We start from the raw sequence: 24,539 nt of genomic DNA on the forward strand, positions 1-24,539 counted from the left end.
AAGGTCTTTATTTAATTTAAATGAAGCATGTATTTATTAAATATGTACAATATGTGAAGTACATTAATTTTAAATTTTTATAATCGTAAGTAGCATCATGCATATTATGAACATGAATGAAGATATTAATGGGGGGCAACTCAGTTTCAAGCATGCAGTATTTTCCATAAGGAGTTGCTCCCCATTGAGACAACCAAGAAGCTCTGATTAACAAAGTCAATGATGTATATCATCTGTATACATAAAAAAATGTCGTAAAAAAAAGTCAATTCAGATTTGTTAAATAATAAAAAGGAGACATTATAGTAAATATTGAACTAGATGCAGACAAATTAAAATTTAAACCATGAACGCCAAGCATTATGTTAAATACACTGTAACTCCAATATAACGCGGATGACAGGGTCCAAGCCACGCAACAGCGTTATAACGGATCCGCGTTATAAGTTTTGAGCTCCTTTATTGCAGGGGGCTATAAAACAGGTATAGTATAGCCTATAATATAGGTACTGTGTATTACCATTCTGTATTGTCATCCGCAAATACATGCATATAAACCGAATTGTATCGATAACATTATACATACCGCTCTTCTAATGTGCACATTTATTCGTTAATCCAATAAAGTTACAACATCACTTAAAAAAGAATTATCTTCAACCAGTGCCTTCCCCAGGAATTTTTTCAGGCGCCCCGGGGGTGGGATCGGGAGGGGTGTCCCCTCCCGACGTTGATTTTTTTTAAATTTAACGTGTCAATTCACGTTCTGTGGTGCGTTATAACTCAAAGAAAAACAGCGTCAAAAGACGTCATTTGTTGCGCTATGACTCTTCAAAAAAAATCCCCCAGTCATTTAAATATATATATTTTTTTTATATTGTTTAATTGTTTTAAAACTTTTCCGCACAGATAGTAAAATCCCGACTCGAACGATTCCCCAATACATCCGTTTCAACCCGACTCTATTACTATATACTTACTATTTTTCAAGTTTCTATTTATTACCCGATAATCCCGTTTATTCCGTTTTTATCAATCTCTTTCTGGTAAATATTTACGATAAAAGCTTTCAGTTATTTCTTTAACACAAACCTTGCCATTTTTTAAGTGACTATTTATAGATTTGATGAAATATTGCCTCTGAATATGCGTCAATCCCCTGACCTGTTGTGTGCTTGTTAAAACGCTAGATACACGTCATTTGTATGCAATAGACGCGACGTTGTACATGCTGCAAAATGTTCGCGCTCTTTTTAATTGAGAAAAAGATTCGACACAAAATAAATTTGCACTGCTAATTTGAAGCAAAAATATTTAACGTTGCAGTTACATTTACATTCGGAAGTGGTTTTCGGATTAAAAACGCGTTAACATCGACTTACGGGAATGGATTTCGGATTACAAATTTAATTATTCCCATTTGAGATTTCAACAAATATTAACCGTTGCGTTATAAATTCAACGATAATTTGTTTAAACACTTTACGAGTCGAATAAATGTTTTGACGGAATTATGCATGAAATTCACGTTGTCCACGAGGATCACGGCGGGTTGCCATCATCAGTCTTCTAACTATCGGACGAAACATTTACAAGTGTGCGTAATTAATTCAACGAAAATTTGTTAAAGCGCATTACGTGTCGAATAAATGTCAGAAAAACGAGGTAAATCAGTTCTATAAATGGACATGTTGAAATATACATGTACTGGAATTAAATAAATTGTTATCACATAATTGTAACTGGGAGTCATTTGCACAACTTACTCGCTATAATAATTAATTGTTTACCACTTGAAATTAATTTCTCGTATTAATTATGAGTCATCGGTAACACTTGTTTACAGTAAAAAGGTGTGATGATGATGTCCTAAACCGTCTTTAATGTTCTGTACTGTACTAATTACCGGTTTATATTACTCAAATGGTACAACTTCTTACTAATCAAGCTGCGATAAACTCTTACTTCATGCCCGACGTCAATCAAAAATAATGGTCGATAGTTAACCCCGCCCTCATAAGCATTCGCGTAACCGATTGGACGATGAACTTCACAGTTTGACGACTGGAAAGTTACCAGATACATCCTTGTCAGCATTTAAAAAACCGTGTAATGTGGCTAGAATAATCGATACGCGCGTCATGCTATTCTCTTATCAGTGGATTATCCATTACCCCATGTGGTGTTTATGGCGATTACTTGTGAAAGTAGGTACCGAGTGCTCTTTTAAAACAGGGAATATTGATACACTGATAGGGAAACCTTGATTTTTTTGGACAATCTTCACTTTCTTTTACTGAAGAATACACTGATCGGAAAATTTCAAGCGCCCCGGGGACTCTGATTTCGAAATTCAAGCGCCCCGGCAAGGGGCGCTTAAATGGCCTGGGGAAGACCCTGCTTCAACATTTATGACGATAAATATGTTTACGAATTTCATAAACACAACTATATGCATACGCCATTTTTCAGAAGTGTAAAGAGAACAGTGCATTATGGGTCAGAGCTTTCATTAAACGAGCGGATTTAAATTTAGATTGAATGCAATACGATACGTGTACAAAGAAAGGTTGTATTGCGTCATACGCCGTTATGCAAAAAACTTGCTTTCCGCGGACTTTCTGATACCGGGCAAAAATGAAAGTGAATCTCTGTTAACAATTACACTGCGTTAGCATGTAAATAAATTGTCTTGATTATTTCATTAATTTCTCGTACAAGAACTGAATTAAATGACTAAATACTAGAATGATAATAAAATGACAGAAAAAATTGTTTTATACTGTGCGCGGTATATTTCAAAGCCGCTCGTTTATAACAGAGTCGAACTGCAATAATATCAAAGTAAGAATGTTTTTATCGATTTGAATAACTTTAATTTTATAATTATCCCGCTTGCACTTAACATTGAAATTACACACCGTACCGCTCTGATAGGGAATACATGTAATAAACACTGACACGCGAGTTTTTCACACCTTTATTGACATTACACAACAGATTAACACCAATTAGCTGTCGATGTTGTTTAACCTCGAAGCGATTAAAATCGGTTCAACGGACGGTATAATAAAGCAATCAAGATGTGATCGCTGCCATCTTTGAAAAGTCTGAAAATAAATTAACTTGCATAACATGGATTTGAATCAGAAATGGAAGGTTGGAGAAAAAAACAGGATCCAAGACCCACCCGCGTTATATTGGATTCAGCGTTATAACGGAGAGCGTTATATTTGAGTTACAGTGTATGCTCAGAATTTTAAATGGAACAAGAATATCAGTGAAACTGATGGATGCTCCCCGATGATGCGCTTTGTCAATCTATGTGTTTTTAACCACCTAATAAAAATCCATTATTAGCCTCGGTGACCTTGACCTCAAACCTCATCAAAAGATAGAGGTCCATGCAAGGTACCTACATGCCAAATATGTAAGAGATCGGTAAAATATTGAAGGCGCTATGAGAAACTGTAACAAAATTGTGACGGAAAAATACATTTTTAGCCTCTGTGACCTTGACCTTGACCCCAGTGACCTAATCAAAAGGTAGAGGTCTATGAAAGGTACCTACATGCCAAATATGTAAGAAAACGGTAAAATATTGAAGGCACTATGAGAAACTGTAACAAAATTGTGACGGAAAAATCTTTTATAAGCCTTGGTGACCTTGACCCCAGTGACCTCAAACCTCATCAAAAGGTAGAGGTCCATGCAAGGTACCTACATGCCAAATATGTCAGAGATCGGTAAAATATTGAAGGAGCTACGAGAAACTGTAACAAAAGTGTGACGGAAGGAAGGAAGGAAGGAAGGAAGGAAGGAAGGAAGGAAGGAAGGAAGGAAGGAAGGAAGGAAGGAAGGAAGGAAGGAAGGAAGGAAGGAAGGAAGGAAGGAAGGAAGGAAGGAAGGAAGGAAGGAAGGAAGGAAGGAAGGAAGGAAGGAAGGAAGGAAGGAAGGAAGGAAGGAAGGAAGGAAGGAAGGAAGGAAGGAAGGAAGGAAGGAAGGAAGGAAGGAAGGAAGGAAGGAACTTCAAACTGGCAACTATATGCTTCCCGAACATTTTCGGGGAGCATAAAAATTATAATTTTATAATTGCAACTGTTGTAAAGATGGTTTAAATGCAGAATCATTCATTATTATAGAGCCTCTACATATTTTGTACACATTGAATTTGGCCTTTGAGGTGAGTCATGAAGTGCAGGCATATTGAGTACATTCAATTAATTCAAATCCTGAGCATGTACAATGCAAATTTTGTATTAGATATCTGCAGTTGTAAATTCCAACAGTACTAGGCTCAGCCACTTATCATAGCCATATCTCATTTACTGGTATCGGCCTTGCTTTTTAAAGATTTGAAAAACATGAAGAGGGATTAGAAAGTTTACAATGCATGTTGGTTACTTATCAGCTCATATCATGCAATGTGGGTTGAGTCATCTGAAAACAAACTGACGCATACAATTAATATTTATCATGGCATTACAACATAACTGCCCCATGTGAAATATGTCATGTCAACCATAAAGTGTTAAGTGTTTTAAAGTGTTTTAGGGTTGCTTTTTTATGTAGAAAACTGAGAGGCTTCCAGGAGTCTGTAAATCATCAGCTTGAAATCTCTGTTTAAACCAAAACAAATGAGCAGCACTCTGTAAAAATTAAGCTTAAAGTATGTGGCTTAAGTGTCATCCCAAATTAGCTTGTGCAGTCTGCACGGGCTTATCTGGGGACAACACTTTGAATATTTCATTTAAAGGAAGTCTCTTCTCAGTTAAGGTGGTCAGTGTAGCCCCACTTTAGCATGTTCAAAGAGCACAGGCAAATGTGGGACTTCACTTTATGCCAATGCATTATACTCAGTTTTCCCAGGGTCAGTTTTCCCAGGGGGCCCGGTTCAAACTTCAAATGCAGAATCTGACACCCACTTTACTGCTGCAAACATAACTGCTGATATACAAAGTAAAATCCAATCAACGAAAAACAATGTAACCACAGCAAGTATAAGGGCAGCCATACCAGGCTGCGCACATGAAATTAATACTAGCCAGTCTCATGTCAAGGCATGGCCATGTACTACAGGTTAAATCAAACTCTGGCAATATTTCAAAACCTATAAATTAGGTACTACTGATCAGTTTACTCCAACTTGCTGTTTGCCCAGTATCTAGAACAAATAGTATCTAGTGGAGTAAACTATCAGAATAGATATTAAACAATTGCTGCCAAATGCACTGGTCATAATACTGCTTTACATTTACAAGAAATTGGTCAAAAGCTACAGAATTCCGTTAGCTCATTTGAAGTGAAACAGTGGGTGTGTGTTTAAAAGTTTATTAAGTCTTTTTGCGCCTGAGGTTACATTATGTGAGGGCCCTGAGTGTGTCCCAGCACTCCTACCTTACTAACTAACACGACATGTGAAAGCTGCGAAGAATTTTGAACTATAGCTGCAATTTCCAGCTAGTTTGTTGTAACTGAAATATAATCAATTTAGTGTGATCTTTTGCTGTTGGTGATGCCAGACTACCCGGATTAAACCCCACCTGTCCAGTAGCATTGAGGATTGAACCCAGGTTGCCTAGGTGAGAAGCGGCTGTACCAACAACTGCTCCAAACAAACAGCCCTGAAGCCACACAACCAACAAACCAAGCTCAAATACATCCAACAGGAATTGTACTAGGTCCAGACAATGCCAAGTCTAGATAGTCATACTTCCAGAGGACACATATATTGTACCCCCTTATAAGTTCCAGCAACACTAAGAAAGAGCCATTACTCTCATGTTGTTGAAAAACCTGCACCTAGATGTATAACTTAGGTGCACAAGACAATCATGTTAATCAAATTTCATCACTTTTGAGTTTCATACTTCTATTGGTACTTTTTAGTTAGGCATGACAAAAATATCATAATCTGAGGGAAAGACACTTTCAGACATACACCTCCAGACGGAATGTCTTTAGGCAAAACTTTATACCTCTGACCCATATGAACGCTAATTATTCTAAGTTTTGAACTGTTTGGTAGATATTTTCTCAGAGCAAAATGACTTCATTCTAAATAACAGATAGTTTTATCTAACATTACTTGAAATATCAAATAAACAAAACATGTATTTCCTTTTCATAAAATGCATGGCAAACTGACAGTCCCAAAATTCCTTGCCTTGTGTTATACATACACTAATTTATTGCATGATTGAACATCAACATTGAATTATAAACCACAAGTGAAAATATCATCCCAATGAGTTTTATTTCATTTGCCATAATTTATCATAACAGATATAAGAAAATTAAATCTTTGAGCAGTTGATATTGTAATGCAATTTGAGATTTGATAGAGAATACCGCAACTGAAATGCAGATTAACCATCTTGCATTCAGCAATCAGCCAATCTTAACCAGTGTTTTTTTATTCGGCCCCATTCCCCTAAAAAAAAGAGTATATATTTTCCCCCATTTTGTAAAAAAATCCCCTCCAGAAATAAAAAAAAAATTATTTTTTTTTTTTTTTTTTTTTTTAGAAAGAACTGTTTCATAATCATGACAAATATATCTCAAATTTATTTCATAAATAATTCACAAAGTAAATAACTATAATTTATATGACTTTTAATTATTATAAAGTGTTATATTAAATTAGATTAGTTTTTTCCAAATCAGTGGACTTTTCACATGAAATGCATTTTTCTCCCAAAATGGCCAGGAAAAGGCCTGATGTATCTACATTGTGTCAATATTTGTTGATAAAAACATTCCAATTTGATCCATTTTATTGATAAAAAAATGCTCAATTTTGCCATTTAATAAAAAAAAACTCAATTCGACTCAAAATGGCTAAGAAAACTGAGACTGTGCATGAAGGCTGAACTGTCTGAAACTAATGTTGAAAAAATCATTGATATATATTTCAGAAAAAGGACAGAGACATTCTGCTGTGAATATAATATTCATACAAACATGTGTATTCATATAATAAATATCATTACATATAAAAGAGTGAATTTTTAATTTTCCCCTTTTCCTAAATAACGACGCATTTTTCCCCTTTGGATGGGCCCCGCCGCCATTCCCCTATAAGTGAAAAAAACACTGTCAACCCATTTATGCCTAGCGTCTAGAAAAAAGGCCTTGGCAAACAGCGTAGACCCAGATGAGACGCCGAATGATGCGGCGTCTCATCTGGGTCTGCGCTGTTTGCTTAAAGGAATTTCTGTTAGAAATATTCTAAATATAGAAATAGATGTACTAGACATCCCTAATTTTGGAAATAAATTGATCCAATTAAGAAGGATGGGAGAGTCCACTAGGCATAAATGGGTTAAATCATTCTAACCAACAAGAGGGCCCTAAAAGCCTTTAACCGCTCACCTGAGTTCAAGGCTCATTAGTCATCAAAGCATTTACCTGGTGACATTGTTCGCATAGCCTAATGTTTTGAAAATAATTTCATTTTTTTAACAGTAAAACTAACATGCTTAATTGGGCCATGTAGCAACATTTTGTCAAAAAATTATTTATTAAATATATGGCAAATTAAAACCAAACTACTGTAATTACTCAAAGTTTTCTGACGTCACTCAAAGTTTGCGGACACCCCCTTTTTTTGCCAAAATAATGATTTTTTGTGCCTCCTAATTTTTGGACAGTATATTTTACAGCGCTATTTAACCCCATTTCGGCACTGTATTCGCTTACCTTGTGACACTTTCATCATGAGGTTTTACAAAAAGATTAAGGTAAAAAAAACTGGGAGATGCATGCCTGAGGGCAATGGACCATAACATTTGCATAATTGGGTAAATAACTATGTATTCCGGTAATAAAACAATCCCTTCACCCAACAGCATTTTAAATGATATCTTCCTATTAAGGAAGCAGTATGTTTACTGAGTTTACTTTTTTGTTCTGTATCATTTCAGGCAAGAGAAAGCAAAGCTGTGTTTTTATTTTAAAGTAGACACACTATTGTACATTGATTTATGGTTTTTATTTCAATATATTAATGAGTTTCAGATATTTAATTTTTGTCTCTAAATTTTCGGACACCTGAATTTTTTTTATGTTTTCTATACCTAAATTTTCAGACACGATAAAAATTAATTATTTTTAAGTGTCCCAAAACTTAGAGTAATTACGGTAATACTATAAGGTTCATGTTGTAAATATGCATCATAATTATTATAAGTATTAAAAAATTTATTATTATTATTGTATTACTATTATCATTATTATTATCACTGTGGGATTTCAGTTTACTAAAAAAAAGTACATTTTGCTAAGATGCATTTATTTTTTATTTATAAGCAAATTATGTTCACTGTATTTGACAATAAGTCTTATTATAGTTGCAACAGTTTTAATTGCTTTTCTATTTGTTAAAGAAGCGGACATCCCGATTAGGGGCAGAGTATAGATTTATTTAGCAGGTTTTTTTTTGGGCCGATTTTATAGCCGAAATTCGGCTATGTTCCCAATCCCAAAAAGTATACTTTTTACCCAAAATAAGGCAAAAAATTCTCAAATGTCCTCCCCCCCCCCCCCAAAAAAAACATTTTTTTTTTTTAAAGAAGTGTCTATTGCATATTTTATCTCAATTTTATTTCAATTACATCTAACAAAGTATTACATGATTTTGTTCTTTTAATTTGAATGATTATAAAAAGTTACATCAAATTTAGTATATCCCTCTTCAGTGGACTTTTTGTGTGGAAAAAAAAGGCTAATGAATTTATTTTCCCAATTTCATGAACATGCAGATAAAATTTCCAATTGCAAAGCCATGGGCTATATTGCAAAGCCATGGGCTATATTGCAAAGCCATGGGCTATATTGCAAAGCCATGGGCTATATTGCAAAGCCATGGGCTATCTTGCAAAGCCATGGGCTATATTGCAAAGCCATGGGCTATCTTCCCAAAAAGTGGGAAAAAAACCTGTTTAGTGTTCATTCACAGCCTTTGCAATACATACAAATAATGTTTCTATTGCTAGGAATGAACTACTGCATGCATATGTGTTGGTCATTGAGGTAATAACTAACACTAACATGTTAATTAATTCTTAAATAATTAAAATATTGAATTTTGTTTGACAGCTTAAAAGGTTACAAAAGTTACAAAATGTGCTTAACTTTAATTTGAAAATATCGAACTCAAATAAGAAAGAATAACAACTTAATTGAACTGAAATGCAATTTGTGACAATATTTAATGTGCTTTGTCAATATTGTCTCTGCTTTAAAAAGATAACAGACCATTAAATACAAACTTCATTTCAATTCTTCATGAAAAAGTTAAATAAAGAAATATAAACTTCTAAAAGCACCTACTATTCATCCTAGCATTTAAGGACAGGAAAGTTGACATTTATGTATTACACCACTTAAAATTAAGCTTGTATGTATTATGAATGACATTTCTCATACACACAATAGTTGCTTATAGCTGTAAAATAGCAAAATAATGCCAAGTGCTAGTCATTGCAAAAGGGTTACTAAATTTGTGAATATCACAAGGTTTTAAGAACAAATAAAATTAAGAATGTTGATAGAAAATGTTCGAAGAAGTAATATCATTTATCTGGCATATTACTCAAACAATTAATACCCCGGCGAAATGTTGTTCATGATTTCATGAACACTTCAAGCCAATCAAGAACTGTTCATGAACGGTTCTGAAAAAGTTCCTGAGCTTGGTTCATGAACTTTTGGACATGAACTGTTCTTAAGACATGTTCATGAACTGTTTATGAATTATTGTTGAACATTTCAAAGTTCATGAACAGTTCTTCATCTAACCATAAATACTTAGTGATGAACATTTCATGCACTAGTATTTCTAATGACTTTTCTGAGACAGACTTTAAGGATCCATCATGAATAATTCATGAATTCCTTTTTGCTAGATGTTTCACACATATTTTTGAAAGTAATATTGAAATGTCTAGCATACAAATCTTGTAGATTTGTGAAACCTGTGAAGTTAGTATGAATATGCATAGTACTTTCACCACTGTAAGTTAGAGTTCTATACCTGTTCTAGAGAATTTTAAGAACATTTGTACAAGAACTGTTCAAGAACTGCCTTCAGGAACACTTCAATAACTTTTTAAGGACCTTTCCTGTTCTTGAATTATTCTTAAACTATTCTTGAACACTTTAAGAACTTTTTTGAACAACATGTTTCCTTCTGATGTTCTTAAACAGGTCTACACAATGTTTTTGAACGTATGATGGACTTTTTAAGAATCTAATATGTTCTTAAAAGGATCTGTCATTGTTCTTGGAAGACTTAAAAGACAAGTTTAAGAACGTTTTAAGGACATCTTATTTCAAGAACAGTTTAAGATGATATCAAGAACTCAATGTACATTGCATTGCTGTTTTTACAAAGAAAGAATATTGTGTGCACAGGAAGTTGAAACGGAAGGCACATGGTTTATGTTATATTTGAAAATGTAAGTCTTTAATAAATTACCGGCTGAACTGATCAGCCATTGGTTCCATTTCAAGTTCTTTGGCACTGTAAGTGTAACCATTTCAGGGAAACCATTGATTAGTAAATGATTCTTGAACTGAAAATGAGACTATTCATAATCTTTTCAATACATGAATTATTCATGAACAGATAGTGCAAAGTTGTATTATGAAATTTAAAGAGTATTATCAAACCACTTGTATCTCAGTTATTAGTGTTATATTTAAATTATTGTTATATGTTGCTATCAATATGTTAAGTGCTAATACAAGACTTGTTTCTTCTTACCCTGACCTGTTTGTTGAGCTTTAGTAACACTTATGATAACCTTTGCATAAATTGACAAATTCTTGTTCATGAATAGTTCATGAACACTTCATGCCACCTCAGTTCATGAACTCTTGAAGAACTATGGTTCATGAACTATTCTCTTACAGTTCGTGAACAGAAAATGAGCCATTGAAAAATAGAAGGAAAATGTTCATGAACTGTTCATGAACAGCAAAACCCTGAAGAATTTTTCAAGGATTGTGTTGTTCATGAACTGTTCAAGAACACTTCATGCCATTGATGTTCATGAATAGTTCATGAACATTTCATGCCATAATGGTTCAAGAATAGTTCATGAACACTTCATGCCACACGGATTCAAGAATAGTTCATGAACACTTCATGCCATAAGGGTTCAAGAATAGTTCATGAACACTTCATGCCATTAGGTTTCAAGAATATTTCATGAACACTTCATGCCATTAGTGTTCATGAACAGTTCATGAACTAAAATTTCAAGAACTTTTCACAGACGTGGCTCATTTTCTGTTCACGAACTATTCGTGAACAATTCATGAACTCAGTTTATGAACAGTTCATGAACTGTTCACGAATTATTCGTGAACTGCAGAACAACATTTCGCAGGGGTACCAGCATTAGGCACAATATGAAGGAATATCAAGAGTGAAAGGGACACAACAACATTAAATTCAGGGACATGGTTCATGTTTAAGGGATTTAGCCAGTCTACAAAATGGCGATGGGGGAGGGAGGCCTGAAATGGGCAGGGCAACATCTTTTTGAAAAAAGTTGTATCATAAACTTTGTTCATTGCAAGTGACTTTGTTGCCCTATTTCCACTTAAATAATTGTATTAAACAATCCATTTGGCAAATATTCTATTAGCTAAGGAAAGATTCTTGTAAAAAATTGATTGTAATACCAAACAATACTGCATGTCTTTCTATAAAATCATCAATATTATCAATAAAAATACATTGGGTGTGCCTGTATTTACAATTTAAACAAGGACAAAGATGAGTCAGATATATTTGTAAAGGGTGGGACAAATAAAAGGGGGGCCAAATATTTTAAAAGAAAGGTGCATGAACAAGTAAAGGTCCCGCCCCTCCCTGCAGATAAACCCCTAAGGTGAGATGAAATTAATTGTAGGAGGAGAAATATTAAAAATAAAATGAAGAAAGCAAAATGATGGGGGACTTTATCTTGAGTAGAGGCCGCAATCCCAAAGGAGGTGAAATATCCGGCATTAAATGGATTTATTCATTTAAATTAATTAATAAATATAAATTAATTAAAACAATTTTTATGCAATTAATCTATCAATAAATGGGTATATTATTATTTAGTAAGATTATAAATTATTATCTCTATGTTTGTATAGTCAGGCTGTTGACTTAACCCTTTCCCACTCAGAAGCAAAGTGAAAATGTGCAAAAGCATAAAACCAGAACAGCCTGCCAGTGACTCGCAGTCTGTTCAGGTTTTATGCTGTTTGCTGCTCATCAGTATCTAAGGCTTTGAAATGAAGACTTAAAAACTTGAATCTAGTAAGAAAGGTCTTTAATTAGATGTAACTTTGTAAGTGACTATAAATTTGTCAAAATATGTATCTACGTGGTAATCGGTTAAACAAAGGTGTAGCTCCGCCCCATTACCCATTTACTTACACGGTCATGACGGTCATTTGACCACTTGTCACAAATTCTTATGATTCTAAATAATGCAAGCATAAATTATAACAAGAGCACCGCATAACAGGTGCCAACGCTCGGCTGCAGGTGCAGTTTTGAATAAATGAAAGCTTGTCAGATTATTTATTTTGAGGTCACAGTGACCTTGACCTTTGACCTAGTGACCCAAAAATGTGTGTCGCATGTAGAACTCATCAAGGTGCATCTACATATGAAGTTTCAAAGATGTAGGTGGAAGCACTTTGATTTTAAAGCCAATGTTAAGGTTTTAGCACGGCAGACGGCGGAAAGACAGGAAACGCCACGACGAGCTGGCTATGACAATACCTTAGGGTTTCTTTGAAAACAGCCGAGCTAAAAATCAAAACCTGCAAAACCTGCTTTTCTGGGTCAAATCCCATAATGTTATCTAAACTGACCTTCCATAAAGAAACTCTGGGAGAGAATCAAAAGTACTGAATTGTTACAGAAACTCTTTTAAAAGTTTGTTCAAAAGTCAAAACAAACTAGCTCAAACAATTGTTTCATTCTTTTCCGAGTAAAATTGTGAAATTAAAACAGTTTCTGCATGTATTTTTTATTTAAAATTACTTTTTAACTATGAAAGACCATACAAATCAAGAAAACTGGCAATTTGTGACATGCAGTCAAACATTTTACAAATTGAGCTTATTAAAGTGAAAAAAGGTGTTAGATATTTTATTGCATTTTCAATCGCTCTGTATTAGTTTGTATAGCTGACTGATAATCAAAGCTTAAAGGTTAAGCGATCCCATTGAAAGATAGGGTAAGGTGTGAGAAGATTGATATCTGTATTGTGTCTATAATTTAATTGTATACATCCAAACCCACGGAAGTTTAAGTGTACCTGCTTATATATATACACTGTGGCTTTCTTTTCAAAGAACAAATCCCACAAACATTAATTTTGTTTTTCTTACAAAATGTGCATGGCTAGACAAAACAAGTTAACAGACCATAAATCTGGGAAGATTTCCAGCTCTCTTGGAGGTTAACCAAGCCATGAGACATAATGCTTAGACTAGTTTCAATGCAAATCTTGCATTTTTGAACAGCTTAAAATGGCATTTGTATGTAAATTAGTTTTAAATGTTAGTCACAACTTACTTAGCCTTGTCATGAAAATTTAATATCTAGTTTAGGAAAAAGAAAAACACATTAATTGTCGCTTACATTGCGATTCCAGGAATTACTAACAAGAGCTTTCATGGTACACAGTATACACAACTATTCATACAGCTTTAGTGAGAGATATAGACCTTGGTCTGACAGTACAGTCAATAAAGAGAAGAGCATTATCCTTCTGCATTGCAGGTCAGTTCTATGGCCTTAGTCATTTACCTAATAATAATAATGACCCTTATTTATGTATTATGTGAATTGGGAATAAGACATCAAACTGGGAATGGGCATCATCTTGGTGATTTTCTCAAACAAAACTATTCTTTTCATGATCTACATATATTTTTGTAATACATTATCTATAATTTAAGCTAAATAAAAAAAATCCATGACTTTTTCATTAACATTGATTAAAATTGTATCATTTAAAGTGTATTTTTAAACCGTGTCCATGCGCGGCATGGACACGGTTTCATTTCATGAGGATTTTTTTTTAATTAATAAAAAATCCAGTTTTGAAGTAAAATCAATTTAAATAATGCTATTATATATGCAAGTATATGTTTTAATTACAATTTGTAAAACTAGATAAATGCAACATATAAAACTGCATATTATGCACTTTTGATAAAACACAATTTATTCCCAAATTGATGTTTTATTCCCAATTCACATAATACAGTGTTACTTAATAATGTCTGAAGATAAAACGAATACCTGCCTCAAAGTTCCAGACATTAACTTGTTGCCAGCAAACTTTTAAGGGAGCATTCAAACAAAGCTGAAAATGGGTGATTAACTAGTGAGGCTAAAAATGGTTACCATCAACTCTGCAACAATTACAAGCTTCAAATATCCATAAGACTTGAGTAAATGATTGAGCAAAATATAAAGTGAATTTATTGGCATGCTGGATGCCCGCTTTAGCACATTTACAAATGTATTAAGTGGAATTATTTGAAGCACAAATGAGCATCAGCTGAAATGTGTCAGGTGTATGATTGATATTATCAAGAGTAATATGTCAAAAAAAGATGATTTTTTCCATGCCAGGTATTATAGATTTAGTTATACATTGTTTTCTGACGTGCATTAGAAATTGATCCTTTTCTATTTACTATCATTATTGCCTGAGTTCCTTTTGTCATTAGAATGTGTACCATTACAATGCACTACTACATGCTGATGAAAGATTCTATCCAAGTATTCAGACAATACAACAACCAAAAGGCAATATGGGAACATTTTAGTGTACCACTGCCTGACTCGAAATTAATTTTTGCCCATGACAGAACAACAAACACATTAAATAATAAACACACTAGAAGATATGATCAAACTGTTATTGTTTAAATTGTTAGTGTGTTTTTGTGCTTTTGTTTCTTCCATATTCTTACCATGGAAATCTACTTTAGATATGTATACATGTAGTTAGTTTTGTCTTCTTTTGTGTACTGTACACACAGATTCTTGAAACACTTGTCATTTGATATTTTTTCCAAAAAGGAGTCAATTCAAGTATTGATTTTTAAAACTGTGTAAATAACAAAATTGTGTTTTACTGTTGCCCATTATTGTTTAAAATATAATGATGCAAATAAGATGTCTGATACATACAAACATCCCAGAATGAAAATGAGCAATAAATATATCAAACATACATGTACGTGTTTAAAGTTTAAAAAAAACAACAGCCAATACAAATCGCTTCTTCACAAAAAGATATAATTTAAAACATAAAATTGCACGTATTATCTGTGACAATTTACCAAGTTTGGTTGGAGATAAGTGCAAGTTGTAACCAACAATATTTATTTTGCAAAAAACTTTTTTTTTTATTTCTATGATTGATTCATGGTGAAGATCTGACAAGTAAGTAGGGCCAATTAGCCTATCCCATATTCAGACCCCCATCAGCAATCTCCCTTGACAACTGCTGTTAAAAAGTGACAGGAAATTACCTCCTCTTACATACACAGTAAGGGAAATATGTCTCAGACTTATCAACAATTTTGTCAGCCCACAAATTCGAGACACATGTGGATGGTTCAATACTCAATAGAGGGCAAAAAATTCAGAACATCATGGGAACAAAACCATGAATATTGATGTTCGCAGGAACGGCTTATGACTGGTTTTGTTTGGAAAAACGTTTTTGCAGTGTGCACAGTGTAAACTTAATTAGAATGAAAAAATTGTAATCTTAAATGTACCCAACTGCAGTAAACTCCCATCTTGTTCAAAAGATTATGCAAGCACATGTTCAAAACATTTTTTAACAACCACACCTTTACTTTGATTACATTTAAATAATATAACCACCTTGACTGTAAGTGAATGTGATAATTTGGCATGTACTTTACCAAACTTTAAGATCCTTTTTTTGTTTGAGAAATGCAAGCATTATCAGTTTATATTTTAAGGCTGCATCCAAGGTGGCCCTCAATTATTTGAATTGCTGATGCAGGTGAAGTACTGATAAATTGTTTGTAAAACTGAAACCTTATGTTGTACATAGCACATTTAGTAACAACAATAGGTATTTGTACAATATTCATAGCACTACAATGGGAAATGGTGAAATAATCAAATAAAGTACCAGATAAACATCCTTCCAGCAGTTTAATAAGTACTTAAAAATGAATAAAATATGTTCATTACTTTTTTATCCAATTTTAACTATTTCAACAACGAGTTATGTATTGTTTTTATTTTTGTATGTCAATGGTTACATCCTGCATTGAACAACACATTCAAAATTGTGAATCTTGTTCATTCATCTGATTAATAACCATACCTTAAAAATACTCATTCAATTAGTGAAACTGTTTTCAGAGTGGGCGAGCAGTTTGCTTCAAAAGCAAAATGAAATCTGACAGTAAATGCCTCAGACTGACAATAAATGTCTTATGGTATGATATTGTTATCTCATCAGCCTCACAAAGAGGTCTTCAGGTTCAGTTAAGCATCAATAACAATCTTTACCATAAGATTCTTAGAGGTTTGGAGATTTTGTGATTTCTTACCACTCTTTTGGTTCCCAGATGAAAAGTTGTGAAATCACATCTACCAACAAGGTTAGGGCTGAGGGGTTGTGATATCTTTCTCCTCAACTGACTCACAATAATGACATGATATTCTGGTGATTTTTATACTTTAAATATTTACGATCTTCTTTTAATTTAAACTACATATAAATTGAAAGACATATTTTTCCTGGACCATTTTCAATATATTTCACTAATCAGCGATTTTCCACTATGTGTATGTGTATTACATAATGTTTACTTATATTATACTGACTACTTAATGCCATACCAAGATACACTGCCTGAGGAAGAAATAATCTTGTTAGCAAATGTTCATAAATTGGCTTAGAATAAACACAAACAGCAGGTCTGCCACTTAATTAACTACTATAGTTCTTTAATCAGTTGATCTATACACAATACAATTATAGACAGATCTTGATTATGGGGAGCGACTCCATGTAACATCCCAAATAGTGCTGCCAAAATTAGCATGGTCATTTAAATTAGCAAAGTTATTGTACTGTACATAGTAGAGAAGTATGAATACAGATTAGAGATAATCAGATTGTTATAATAACCTCCATCATAAATAATTTGATTATGAATAATGTTTGACTCTCAACTAATAATCAATTCTTACTAATTTGCAACTAAAAAAATATTGCCATCATGGAGAATAAGGCATTTGTTATATAATTGTTCAAAATGTCTGCAGCTAAATGTGGCTTTTTAATATGTTTATAATACTGATCGGTTATATATCCCCTAACAGTGCAATACAAGGATGTCTAATACAATGTACTGCACATGTAGTGTACCTAACAGACTAGCATAATTGATTGTATTCACGTAGGAAAGTAATCAAGGAGGTCATTAGGAAATTAATGAGCATGGAACAAACCTATCAGTATGTCAGTAGCCCTAACTATTGATTATATTATCAATATCAGTGTGGACTGTGTAACTGATAACAACACTACCAGTATTTATTCCAATTGCAATGGGTATGTGTGTCCCTTTAGTCTAAATAATTACCCAATTTACACTGGGATTAGCACAAATATTTGAGCAAGTGCCTCCTGACCTGTATAAACTTAGTGTAGATACACCGAGTGGTGTAGATAACTGAGTATGTGGTGTAATCAATCACCATTGACAGGCAATTTTTCACTTTGCATGCACATTTTATGCAGCCTATACTTATGTTTGTTTAAATTTTAACATGCATTAGTGTATTCATTCAGACAAAGGCACGCATCCTTACACACAACACAGAAAAACCAACATGTTTATGGAAAAAAGTATATAATTATTCTATTTGTAGATTATGTACAAGTACCATGCAAAGCAGATTGCATCATTCTGAACACCATAATTCATTTCAATGTCTCGAAATTATTTTGGTGGTTTAACAATTGTGTACCATAAAAACAGTTCTCACAAATCGGCTTTCACAACTTAATGGATGTGCTTAGGCTTTCGATGGAATAGAGCAAAAATTAATATGTTTCACTTTGAATAAACTTTGAACCAAACAAAACCAAAACTTTTATTCTTTGTATTACAATAAAATGGTTGTATGGGATGCATTACCAGTGCTTTAATTTGGAGCTTCAATTGATTACCTTTCTGGTTCTGTTTTGACCATGTTTCTTCGGAGGTCTGCATTCTCTTGTTGCAATTTATGGACTGTTCTTTCCAGGGTCTCTATTTTTTGGGACTGCAACAATATAAGTCCATCTCTCTCCTTAATCAGATTCCAGAAGTCGGAAGACCTTAAATCCCCGGGGGTCGGGGAACTGGATTCCACCCTACTCTCCATAACTCCAAATTTACAACCTTATTCCCGTCAGCAAATAAATCAACCCACTAATTACTCGCACTTAAATTTTAAACTACACTTTCACTTCAATGATCCGCCATATTGCATCAAAATCGACGATTTTCCGTGTTGAGAATAGAACCAACGAAAATACTCATAGAATTGTGCCTGATCGATAATAATTCACTCAACATAATCCGCCATTTCCGTTCATATTCGAATTTCTTAGCCGAGCAATTACAGACACAGACGAGGCGTAAATTGCGTGTATTGTACAGCGGTTTGTTGACAAAAACTTCAAACACAGGAATCACGCGGAAGTGTCAATGACGTCATTAGACAGGTGTACAAACTAGATTGGGAAACCCCTACCTGCTATTGGTCGATGCAGGTAAGAATAGCATATAATTCAAGGGAAGCTACTACTACAAGACAGCGCATTTTTAGCGAACTCCCTTAGCGTTTCGCAGAATAAAATGTTGAACAGATTAACGGGTGCTCGAATTATTAATGATATCAATCTACCTATGTTCATAGTGAATACAAAAAACTCTGCTTGCTTCATAATTCTATATTATAAATATATTATTTTGCATTGTTTAGGACTTCTCTTTATCTCAGATAATCTGATAAAATTATCACAGTTACTAAGCAAAAATAAAAAAGGACTCAATCATATAGTGAAAAACATGTTATTATTAAGACTATTTCTCAGTTCTGATTTCACTAAACGAAAGTATTATGTCGCACTCGCTTCTATAGTTTTTGACTTTAACAGACAAATCAAATCACTGTTAGCTAAAACTACTTTAATTAAGCTGTTATGTTAACTTAAAAGTATATATTTGAATATGATATATGATAATCTGCACTGAATCCTGAAACACAAATTTTCCTCAACCTGAACACTTTTTTTTCTTTAATCCTAATTTTACGTTCAGCAGAAATATGACAAATCAAATACTATATCAAGCCCACATTTTTATTCATCTTGTTACCTTCTATGCAAGTTTTCTAAAGATAGAATTTTGGGGTATCAGCTCTAAAATCCACTACCAGTAATCCAATCTCTTTGCCTTATCTCATCTTGCCATTTTCAAACATCTTGAAGAGCATCAGTTTTGTTTACATCAATATATCTTCACCCCCGGAAACCCGATATGCTGTGAGAAGTTGGATGTGCTAGGAGAAGTTGCCAATATATTTCTATTAATTTCGGTAGGGTTAGTAAATCCAGTTCCATAATTGTTTAAAGGCATTTTTGAAATAAAATATATGTGTGTATGCAAAGGAGGTATTACCATGTATGTTAGAAAAAATCCTGGTTATTAATATTCAGGATTTATTGAAATATGGCTAATTAAAGTCGAAGATGCAGGGATTTGTATCATATTTAGCACTTTATTTACAAATTTCTTTAAAGGTATGCCAGTGAAAAAGTTTTTGCACCGACAATTATATTAACCAATGTCCCCGAGTAACATATCCGCCAGGGTTTCTTAAAAAAATTCATATTGGTGGAAAAATTCGACTTTACATTCAACATGTTGATGAAAAAATGATATGACATGGTGCTGTACAAAGATGTCGAGATATGACGTGAGTGCTGTTCATTTTTAAACTTAAAAGCTCACTAAGCGGGTACTCTGCGCATAGTTATCATTTATTTTGATATTATAAAATATGATAATACCTTGATTTTCGTCATTAAGCGAGAGCTTTTTCCGCCATTTTGTGCGTACGATGTACTTATGTGATCACGTGATTCCCCGCAGTGGATACACATGCATGCCAAATATCAAGTTGCTATCTTCAATAATGCAAAAGTTATTCAGTATTGCAAAAGTTTTCCACAGAATGACAGAATTATCATTCCATCAGGGGCATACATTCGATCCGGGGGCATAAAAATGCATCCTGGACAAGGTTTTTGCCAAAGATACGCTAGTTTATGAGAGGGAAGATACAGGGTTCATTTGTAGAAAGATTTAATAATTGCAGGAAAATTGTCTTTTTAATCATGTTCAGTTTTGTTTTGACCCCATATGAAGATAATACATGCATTTAACGGATATGCATTGATGTACAGTATTTCACAAATATTGGACCTATACATGGGGAATTAGAAATTGTGCTATCTCAAACTAAAAGTAAAAGTAAGAGAAGCTTATAGGTTGAATTTTTTTTTTCTGTGCCTCTTATCATTCTATAATATAAACAAGAGGGCCAAGATGGCCCTAGTTAGCTCACCTGAGAAGAGTCGGTTCATTCAATCTCTACCAAATGTCAAACTTGACCTAGATATTGTCCAGACAAACATCCTGGTCAAGTTTCATCATTATTGAACCAAAACTCTGGCGTATGGAGTGTTATTGTTTTTGTAAGATTTGAACTGGTTACCTATATTTTGAGTTGACCCCCCTTACCAAACATCAAACTTAATTGCTTACAAAAATAAATATTATGACCAAGATTCATAAAAATTGAAACAAAATTGTGACCTCTAAAGTGTTAACAAGGATTTTGTATAATGTAATGAAAATTTGGACAATCTAAGGGCAATAAATATGGCATTAATTATGTGATTTTGCTCATTATCAAACTTGACCGAGATCTTTCAGCAACTTTGATAAAGAATGCTTAAGAAATGTGAATGCTAGAGTGTTTACAAACCAAATGTGGACAGACGGACGGCGGACACAGACCAATCCTAAAACCTCACCTGAGCAATCAGATGAGCTAAAGTGTTTCACCGATCTGAGCCATTTTCCAACTTGTCAGAGAAATCAATAAAACCAATGTATTGACTGAGTTTCACGATGATTAGGCAAAATAGAGGGCCAAGATGGCCCTAGTTTGCTCACCTGAGAGGAGTCGGTTCATTTAATCTTTACCAAACGTCAAACTTGACCTAGATATTGTCCAGACAAACAGCCTGGTCAAGTTTCATCATTATTGAACCAAAACTCTGGCGTATGGAGTGTTTTTGTTTTTGTAAGATTTTACCTTGTGACCTATATTTTGAGTTGACCCCCCTTACCAAACATCAAATTTTGCTTACAAAAATAAGTATTTTGACCAAGATTCATAAAATCTGAAACAAAATTGTGACCTGTAGAGTGTTTACAAGGATTTTGTATAATATAATGAAAATTTGGACAATCTAAGGGAAATAATTATGGCATTAATTATGTGATTTTGCTCATTATCAAACTTGACTGAGATCTTTCAGCAACTTTCATAAAGAATGCTTGAGAAGTGTGAATACTAGAGTGTTTACAAACCAAATGTGGACGAACGGACGACGGACAAAGACCAATTCTAAAACCTCACCTGAGCAATCAGGTGAGCTAAAAAGTGTGTTTTACCGATCTGAGCCATTTTCCAACTTGTCCGAGAAATCAATAAAACCAATGTATTTGTTTCACGATGATTAGGCAAAAAATGAGACTTCTTTAGTGTTCGATGACAAGGTCTCTCTCTAGTCACATAAGAAAAACTGCCCCCGCCCTGGCGGCCATGTTTTTTTACCGATCGAGACCATTTGCGAACTCATCTGAGATATATATAAATCCAATCATTTCACCAAGTTTCATGATGATTGGGCAAAAACTGTGACTTCTAGAGTGTTTTTTTCCTATATAAATATAAGAAAATTGCCCCCCCCCGGCAGCCATGTTATTCAACTGAATGGAACCATTTTTTAACTCAACTCTTGTATCAAGGAAACAAATGTTCTGACCAAATTTCATGAAAATTGGGCCAAAAATGTGACTTCTAGAGTGTTCACATGTTTTCACTATATACATATAGAGAAAAATGCCCCGCCCATTGGCGGCCATTTTTTTCACCGATCTGGACCATTTTCGAACTTGTCTGAGATATCAATAAAACCAATGTTTTGTCCAATTTTCATGATGATTGGGCAAAAATTGTGACTTCTAGTGTGTTTAAAAAGTTTCTCTATAGCCAAATAAGGAAAACTGCCCCGCCCACTGGCTGCCATGTTTTTCAACGGACCAGAACAACTTATGAACTCAACCAACATATCAGTAAGACAAACATTTTAACAAAGTTACATGAAGATTGGGCATGAAATGTGACTTCTACAGTGTTTTCAAGGTTTTTCTCTTTTTTTTACCTAGTGATCTAGTATTTGACCCAGCATGACCAAGTTTCCAACTCCATCGATATATCATTTTTACAAATGTTTTGACCAAGTTTCATGAAGATCGGACAAGAAATGTGGCCTCTAGAGTGTTTACGAACAAATGTTAACAGGCGGATGGACGACAGACAAAGACCGGTCACAAAAGCTCACCTGAGCAATCAGGTGAGCTAAAAATGTGACTTCTATAGTGTTCGATCACAAGGTTTCTCTCTAGTCACATAAGGAAAACTGCCCCACCCCCTTGTGGCCATGTTTTTTTACCGATCAGGACCATTTGCGAACTCATCTGAGATATATATAAAACCAATCTTTTCACCAAGTTTCATGATGATTGGGCAAATAATGTGACTTCTAGAGTGTTCACAAGCTTTTTTTTACTATATAAATATAAGAAAACTGCCCCCCCCCCCTCCCTGGCAGCCATGTTATTCAACTGACCGTAAACATTTTTGAACTCAACTCTCGTATCAAGGAAACAAATGTTCTGACCAAATTGGGCCAAAAATGTGACTTCTAGAGTGTTCACATGTTTTCACTATATACATATACATGTAGAGAAAAATGCCCCGCCCACTAGCGGCCATGTTTCTCCACTGATCTGGACCATTTTCAAACTCGTCCGAGATATCAATAAAACCAATGTTTTGACCAACTTTCATGATGATTGGGCAAAAATTGTGACTTCTAGAGTGTTTACAAGGTTTCTCTATAGCCAAATAGGGAAAACTGCCACCAGTGCTCCAGCTAGGCCTAAATCGAAGGGCGCCGCGCCCTGCCCTCCCGAACCTCCGCTCTGCCCCCCGAACCCCCGCCCTGCCCCCCCCCTCTCAAAAAAATTAAAAAATAATAGAATTTTATTTTTATTTTTTTTAATATGATAATTCATAAATCTCTTATTTCATTGTGATTATTTTAATCCTCATTGTAGACATTATATTTGAATGGTTTAATAATAATGGGAACAATACAATTATTTATAACATATAAATTAACATGCAATCGGAAGCATAGAAACACCTACACGCTCGAACGTGCCCTTTTCACAAAATACTGCGCGTTGAAAGTGCCCTTTTGACAATATACTGCGCGTCGAAAGTGCCCTTTTGACAAAAAAGCCCCCTGCCCTTTTCAAATCCTAGCTGGAGCACTGACTGCCACTATATACATATAAAGAAAAATGCCCCGCCCACTGGCAGCCATGTTTTTTCACCAATCTGGACCATTTTGAACTCGTCCAAGATATCAATAAAACCAATGTTTTGATCAACTTTCATGATGATTTGACAAAAATTGTGACTTCTAGAGTGTTTACAACATTTCTCTATAGCCAAATAGGGAAAACTGCCCCGCCCACTGGCGGCCATGTTTTTCAACGGACCCAAACCACTTTTGAACTCAACCAACATATTATAAAGGAAAACATTTTGACAAAGTTACATGAAGATTGGGCATAAATGTGACTTTTACAGTGTTTACAAGGTTTTTCTTTTTTTTGACTTAGTGACCTAGTTTTTGACCCAACACGACCCAGTTTCGAATTCGACCGAGATTGCATTGGGACAAAGCTTCTGACCAAGTTTCATGAAGATCGGACAAGAAATGTGGCCTCTAGAGTGTTTACGAACAAATGTTAACGGACGGACGACAGACATAGACCGGTCACAAAAGCTCACCTGAGCAATCAGGTGAGCTTAAAATGTTAATAATGTTTAAGTACATGTAATGACTTTTGTGTCATCTGGTGTATACTGAGCAGACAGTTGCATGCTTCAGTATTTTAATCATTTCATGATTCATTATACTGCTGCTCCTTATAGACTTGAAATCTATATATCTGATTTGGCAAACAGTCCAATATGAAATGCATTAAGGAAAACATATATAATTATCTTTGTTATCAAACAA

At 34.2% G+C, this 24,539-nt stretch overlaps 1 protein-coding gene across 1 annotated transcript in view; it reads right to left on the reverse strand.

Moving 5' to 3' along the window:
- LOC127879721 (IQ motif and SEC7 domain-containing protein 2-like) overlaps positions 1 to 18,794 on the reverse strand; it is a 127,684-nt gene extending 108,890 nt beyond the window's left edge. The window contains exon 1 of the mRNA XM_052426729.1: positions 18,267 to 18,794. Coding sequence (XP_052282689.1) covers positions 18,267 to 18,463 — 197 coding nt within the window. The 5' untranslated portion in view covers positions 18,464 to 18,794. The remainder of the gene's footprint in view (positions 1 to 18,266) is intronic.
- Between the last annotated feature and the right edge of the window lie 5,745 nt (positions 18,795 to 24,539).

The sequence above is a fragment of the Dreissena polymorpha genome, chromosome 1, assembly GCF_020536995.1.
Source record: "Dreissena polymorpha isolate Duluth1 chromosome 1, UMN_Dpol_1.0, whole genome shotgun sequence".
Classification (NCBI taxonomy): domain Eukaryota; kingdom Metazoa; phylum Mollusca; class Bivalvia; order Myida; family Dreissenidae; genus Dreissena; species Dreissena polymorpha.